Source organism: Zingiber officinale, chromosome 1A (assembly GCF_018446385.1).
Source record: "Zingiber officinale cultivar Zhangliang chromosome 1A, Zo_v1.1, whole genome shotgun sequence".
Taxonomy (NCBI): domain Eukaryota; kingdom Viridiplantae; phylum Streptophyta; class Magnoliopsida; order Zingiberales; family Zingiberaceae; genus Zingiber; species Zingiber officinale.
This window is the reverse complement of record NC_055987.1, coordinates 101297729-101304451: the sequence shown is the minus strand read 5'-3', so window position 1 is coordinate 101304451 and position 6723 is coordinate 101297729. Positions and strand designations below refer to the sequence as shown.

Genomic DNA, 6723 nt, shown 5'->3' with positions numbered 1-6723 from the left:
ATGTTGATGATTGTTTGCGCAAACCAACACTAATGTGTATAAAACTACAAACCAGCACCACGTTAGTGTTGATTTATGTAAATCAGTACCATGTTGGTGTTGATTTGCGTAAATTAGCATCACGTTGGTGCTGGTTTCAAACTAGTGTTGGTGTCGGTCTTTAAAGACCAGTACTAACACTGGTGCTAGTCTGTAAGACCAATACCCATCTAATGTTGCCTGATGCTGGTTTTAAATCAACATTGGTGTTGGTCTTTAAAGCTCAATATCACCTTGCATGTAGGAGAGAGACTTGCATGTAAGAAATGAAAGAGAATTACATGCAAATAAAAGAATAAAAAAATATTTTTAGTCACGTCAAACCATCCACGTTGAATGTTGTTCACAATTATATATAGAGAGAGGGAGAGGGGAGGTGGTGTCTTGCTGCCCACCACTCTATCCATGCCCCTTGCACAACTAAAAGATGTTGCCCATGTGTCATTGTTGATCGAACGCAGCCACGTGGGCAGCATGTGTAGGTTGACACACATACGAGGTGAGTGGCAGAACACCTCGTGTATATATATATATATATATATATATATATTTATGATCTTGTACACTTTATCCTACATATCTCGTGAGCACCTAATTTTTTTTATTTTAAATTTTTATTTGTACTTAATACTATAATCCAACCTCCAAATTTTAAAAGTAAAATTCTAAATGACTTAACCACAAGTAACTCAGTCGTCCATGACCATGAACATCACGCACGGAGCATTGTATCAAGATCATATATAAAATTTTTAATTTTATTTATTTACTTTTTTAAGCTTCCGATTGTGCCAATAAAATTTTATTTTTAGGATTTAAGGGGTTATAGTATAAAAAAAAAATTCAAATATGCATAGAGTATGTTGTGTAAGGTCCCGCGTGACTTTTGGCATCAAACATCTCAAGCATTCCTTTTTTTATTATTTAAAATATTAAATTTTTTAAATTTTAAATCCTAAATTCTAAATCTTAAACTAAAAAAAATTAAAAATTATGCATCCTAAAATACTATACTCTAAATACTAAATCCTTATTTCAACACTATAATCTAATCCTTGAACTCTAACCGTAAAATCTGCTTTAAAAAAGTTAAACAAACAAAAAAAAAAAAATTGCTGCCAAATCGATTCGAAAAGATTCGACGTGCCTCAATTGCGTACAGAGCGAAGGAAAGAGTATAGCAGGATATTAATTTTGCACGTCCGTGTGTATATATATAGTTTGGATTTGGTCAACAACATTTCGGGTTATTATCCAACTTCATTTGAGTTTGAGGAAGCTTTGAATAAATTTAAAATTAGCACATGATGTTTTTTAATTCAAAGTTGAAAATTATGAAAGGATTATCAATTTGGAAAAATAATTAAACTTGTTGGTTTGGAAATTTCAAGGAAAATATATTCTTTGAGATACTTTTTTTTAACGTTTGAGAAACCGTGGAAAAACTTTTTTTTAATTGATAAAAACAATTTGAGACTTTTAGTGGAAATGAGGATGACGGCAATTCATCTTGTCCTAATCAAGACCTACTTCATTTATAATATAACACAACTAAGCCCATTTAATAGGTGGAAAATATTTATATTGGCAATAGGTAAAAGGATTCTTAGTCAAAACTCAAAAGGACTCTCTTTAAAAACAATTAAAAGGAAGGCATGTATTTATTGTATCATGCTAAATAAAGAAAAATATTTTTATGGTAAGTATTTTATATTGGTGAATTTATTTTATTTCAAGCAAATGGATCTTATTATATGTTTGATTTGATATGTGTAGTCTACTCTATATTTAGTTAAAAATGTAAATCTACTTTTTATTATTATTATTTTTCATTTTTTTAATGGTGACCGCATAACTTTAGCATGCGTCACTCCTAAATTATGTTGAGTTCCAATGAGGTTGACCTATGTCATCAACCCTTGTCGGGCCTTCAAACTTGCCACCCCTATTCAGTATCTTATCATATCTTTTATGTATTAACAATATAGATAATTAGATGTTTTATGTGTTTTTTGATGTGTGCATCAAATGTGTGCAAGGATGTGCTTCGATTGGGTATTTGATGCTAAAGCTTATGGAGCTTATTGCGTCCAACTTGAATTGGATGGAATTGGTGCATTGGAGCTCAACAAGGAGCTTAGTGGAGTTAAGAGTTGAGGTTGAGATTAAGGTATTTTTTTAAGATTGGGTTATTGCATTGGACTTGATAAGAAGCTCAATGGACTCGACACTAAAAAAAAGAAATTATCGACAGAATAATCAATCGTAATTCCATCGATGCAATAGTTTAGTGATGAAATTACAATGAAAAATAGTTTGTAAGGGTCGGAAATGATTTTACCGTCACAATTTAGATTTCATCAGTATACACCGACGAAATCTAAATTTCGTAGTAATATTTTCCAACGGAAATTAAATTTTTATAATAAGTTTTCCTGACAGAAACAGTGTTTCCGTTTGTATTTGTTGGACCGTTGCGGCCGGCTAGAAGGGGGGTTGAATAGCCTAAAAATAAAACCTCAACCCTTCTTGAACTCTTAAACTAACACTTGCATAAATTAACTAAACAGAAAGTAAATCAGAAAAGACGAGGCACACCGAGATTGACTTGGTTACAACCGGGGAGGTTGTTAATCCAAGGAAGATGATCACACTAAAAACTCCTTCAGGCGAAGAAGTCTCATACAACAATGAAGCGCAAAAAAAGAAGCTAAACTATAGACGAAATACACAAGTGTTGAAAGAATTGCTTGAGTTCTGATTGATGAAAAGCTTTTGGACCAAGGCTGTATTTATAATCTTGGTCGGGACGCCCCGAAGGAGTTCCGGGCACCCTGGGGTGATAAAACTTTATCCCCCAACGCAGGGGCGGATTTACCGGGGGGGGGGGCGGCGTCGGCGGTCGCCCCCCCTTACCTGCGGAGAAAAAAAAATTGGGGAGCAGGGGAGGTAAGAAACTCTTCACAAGCAGGCGGTAGGCCGCAGCAGCCGCCAGCCGGAGAAAAAACACGAGCGTCGGCCGTCGAGCGATTAGCGAAGAAAACGAAGAGTCAAAGCCGATTCCTTTTTTTTTAATTGTGAACCACGTGGTCCACGTCCATGTTGACACGTTTCCATAATTCCATATATAAAGGTTTTATTTTTAATATTTTTATTTCTCTCCTCCGTTTTGTTAATTGTGAAGCATGTTGTCATGTTGACACGTTTCCTCAATTTATTTTTTATATTTTTGATGTTTTTATTTATCTCTCACAGAAGCTTATGATTTGCGATTTGCCCTTTGTTTTTTCTCTCCGCCGAGCGCCGATCAAAGCGGCAAAGTTGAAACTGAAAGCCCTGCGCCCAAAACTTTTTTTCTCTCTGCCGAGTGCCGATCAAAGGAGAAACCTTTCCAGATCCATATTCTTGCGCCTTTTTCTCTCTGCCGAGTGCCGACAAAAGAGGAACCCTTTCTGATCCATCTTCTTACTTGCGCCAAAGTCCAAACGCCTTCAGCCTTCATTCAGGTAAGTAGATTTTATTTTATTTTATTAATAATTGTTTGATTGTTTCTTGATTACAATGTATGATACAATTAACAAGTTAAAATTTTGATTGTTTAAATGCTTAGTTGTTTTTTATATTTGATTATTGGATAATTAAAAATTTAAATTTTTTATATTTAATGGTTGGATAATTTGTAATTTAGTTTTTGTATAAACTCTAAATATGTAATTAGTTTTTTTATTAGTTGTTAGTTAATTGTAATTTGTGAATATTGATAATTTATGTTAAATTAATTTTATTTTTTAAAAGAATTGTGTCGAATGATATTAAATAATTTAATTGTGTTATTGTTAAATTGTTTACATCATTTTATATTGATAATTTTTTCCCATACATTATAATTTGTAGAAAATGTTGAAATATTTTGCAAAGAGGCCTAGGAGTTCAATTGAATCGTCTAGTGTTCTGGATGACAAATCTACTCCTGCACCACAACTACCACCACCTCCTCCTCCTCCGCAAATTTTATTTGAAAATATTGAAAACCTGAATAGTGAAGTAGAAATTGTTGCTGATCCTGGTTTACGAAAATTGATTGAAGAGTATGATGTTGGTGCTAGAGATCGTATTCGAAAAGAATATGTTGCTATGGGCCCTTGTCAACCTCGAGGCTATAATTTTCCAAGAAAAAAAATGGGTAAAGACAATAGATGTTTCAGAGAGATTTGGTTTAAAGACCGTGATTGGTTGGAGTATAGTGTTTCAAAGGATGCAGCCTTTTGTTTCTGGTGTTATCTTTTTAGACCTAGTAATATAGGGTTTGGAGGAGATGATGTGTTTACAAGATCTGGTTTCATAAATTGGAAAAAAGCAATTGAAAAATTCAATGAGCATGTAGGTGGAGTTGGTAGTGCGCACAATGAGGCAAGAATACAATTTGAAGGTTTCAAGAATCAAAGACAAAGTGTGGAGTATTCATTTTCATCGAGGAAACATGAGCTTGAAGTTGCTTATCGCAAACGCTTGACTTCCATTTTAAAAGTAATTCGATTTTTGTTGTTACAAGGATTGCCTTTTCGGGGGCATGATGAGTCTTCGACATCATCCAATAGAGGAAATTTTTTAGAATTGCTCAAATGGTATAGCTCAGAGTGTCCAGAAGTTGCGGCAGTTGTTGGAATGAATGCACCTGGAAATAATCAAATGATTGCCCCAAAAATTCAGAAGCAATTGGTGCATGCTTGTGCAGTTGAGACCACAAATGCTATTCTAGCTGATCTTGGAGATAGGTGGTTCACTTTACTACTTGATGAGGCTCGTGACTGTTCAGTAAAAGAGCAAATGGCAGTTATTATTAGATATGTGAACAAATATGGAGAGGTGATTGAACGATTTATGGCTGTAGTTCATGTTGCAACAACTACAGCTGCTTGTTTGAAGGAGGCAATCGACTCTTTATTTGCTAAGTATGGTTTGTCAGTGGCGAGATTGAGGGGTCAAGGATATGATGGTGCTTCAAATATGTCTGGAGAATTTAATGGATTAAAGTCACTGATAATGAAAGAAAATCCGTATGCATTGTATGTTCATTGTTTTGCTCATCAACTCCAGCTAGTGGTTGTAGCTATTGCTCAAGCAAATCAATATGTTTGTGATTTCATGTGGATTGTTGGTTCGATTGTGAATACATCTACATCATCTTGCAAAAGGGCCGACAAACTTCGACAACTTGAACATGACAGAAAAGTTAAATTTCTTGAAAGAGGAGAGATTAGTTCTGGTAGAGGACTAAACCAAGAAACTAGTCTAGCTAGACCTGGAGATACACGATGAGGGTCTCATCATTCAACTTTATGTCATATTGAACAAATGTGGCCATCTGTTATAGAGGTTCTTCAAAATTTGATTGATGATAGTGATCGTTCTTCTAAGGGTTTAAGTAGAACTTTGGTTGAAAGAATGGAGAGGTATGAATTTGTGTTTATTCTACTATTGATGAAACGTATATTGGCAATCACAAATCATTTGTCAACCGTTCTACAAGAGAAAGATCAAAATATTGTGAATGTGATGCGTTTGATCAATAATGTGAAATGCAAATTGCAAAAGTTGAGAGATTCTGGATGAGATATTTTACTTGAGGATGTGAAGAAGTTTTGTAACACTCATTCCATTGAAATAATTAATATGACAGATAACATCAATAGCCGTAGTCGTTTGAAGAGAGATGGAAAAAATGTTAATTTGTATCACTACTACCATGTTGAAATCTTTTGTGAGGTAATTTCATAATTCTTTTTTTGTTTACCGTCAATTAAATTCTTTTAAACAGTAGCATATTTATTAATTTTTACTTTTGTTGTTTGATTTTTAAATTGTAGGTTATCGATATTATTCTACAGGAGATGGATAGCCGTTTTTCTGAAACAACTACAGATTTGTTGATTAATATGTCATGCCTTGATCCTAGGAACTCGTTCTCTAGATTTGATGCACAAAAGTTAGTGCGTCTGGCTCATTTTTATGAGGATGATTTTTCTTGGAATGAGCGTATGTTGGTTGAACAAGAGCTTGAAACATATATTGATAACGTCAGATCAGATGAACGATTTGAAGGCATTTCAGATTTGGGAGCTCTTGCAAAGAAAATGATTGAAATAATGAAGAACCGTGTGTTTCCTTTGGTTTATCGGATGATTGAGCTAGCCTTACTTATTCCAGTTGCTACTACAACCGTTGAAAGAGTGTTTTCGGCAATGAATATTGTCAAAATAGATTTGCGAAACAGGATTGGAGATGAATGGATGAATGATAGTTTAGTAGTCTATATCGAGAAAGATGTTTTTAATACTGTCGACAATGAGCTAATTTTACAGCGTTTTCAGAACATGGAGTCTCGAAGAATGCAATTGTTATGTATTCGTTAGTAAACTGCTTTAATATTTTAATATTATTGTATGAGTTTTTTTCATAATATTATATCTTTTTCTCTTGTATGCCAAGTTATTTAAATTGTTTTTTAATTACATAGAAGTTATTAACTGTTAAAAAAAATTCGTCATGCTCAAATCGCGGCCGCCCCTCCATGATTAAATTCCTAGATCCGCCACTGCACCAACGTTCAGATCGCAATTGACGTAATCTGGTCAAAAAGTCAACTTCGAGCGCCCTAAAGGGTTCCAGGCGCCCCGGCTGGGA

General features: G+C 34.4%; 1 protein-coding gene across 1 annotated transcript; it reads left to right on the top strand.

Annotated features, from left to right (window-relative positions):
• The first annotated feature begins 2079 nt into the window (after nt 1–2079).
• LOC122000872 (zinc finger MYM-type protein 1-like) lies at nt 2080–6452 on the top strand. The gene is made up of 5 exons (XM_042555361.1): nt 2080–2191; nt 4424–5305; nt 5414–5599; nt 5720–5805; nt 5907–6452. The coding sequence occupies exons 1-5, from the start codon at nt 2080–2082 to the stop codon at nt 6450–6452; spliced, it is 1812 nt and encodes a 603-aa protein (XP_042411295.1).
• Nucleotides 6453–6723: the final 271 nt, after the last annotated feature.

Coding starts and splice junctions, on each gene's coding strand:
- LOC122000872 (XM_042555361.1), top strand. CDS start 2,080: ATGTGCTTCGATTGGGTATTTGATGCTAAAGCTTATGGAGCTTATTGC. Junction 5,306..5,413: donor AAGAGGAGAGATTAGTTCTG/GTAGAGGACTAA, acceptor CATCTGTTATAG/AGGTTCTTCAAAATTTGATT. Junction 5,600..5,719: donor AAATATTGTGAATGTGATGC/GTTTGATCAATA, acceptor TTAATATGACAG/ATAACATCAATAGCCGTAGT.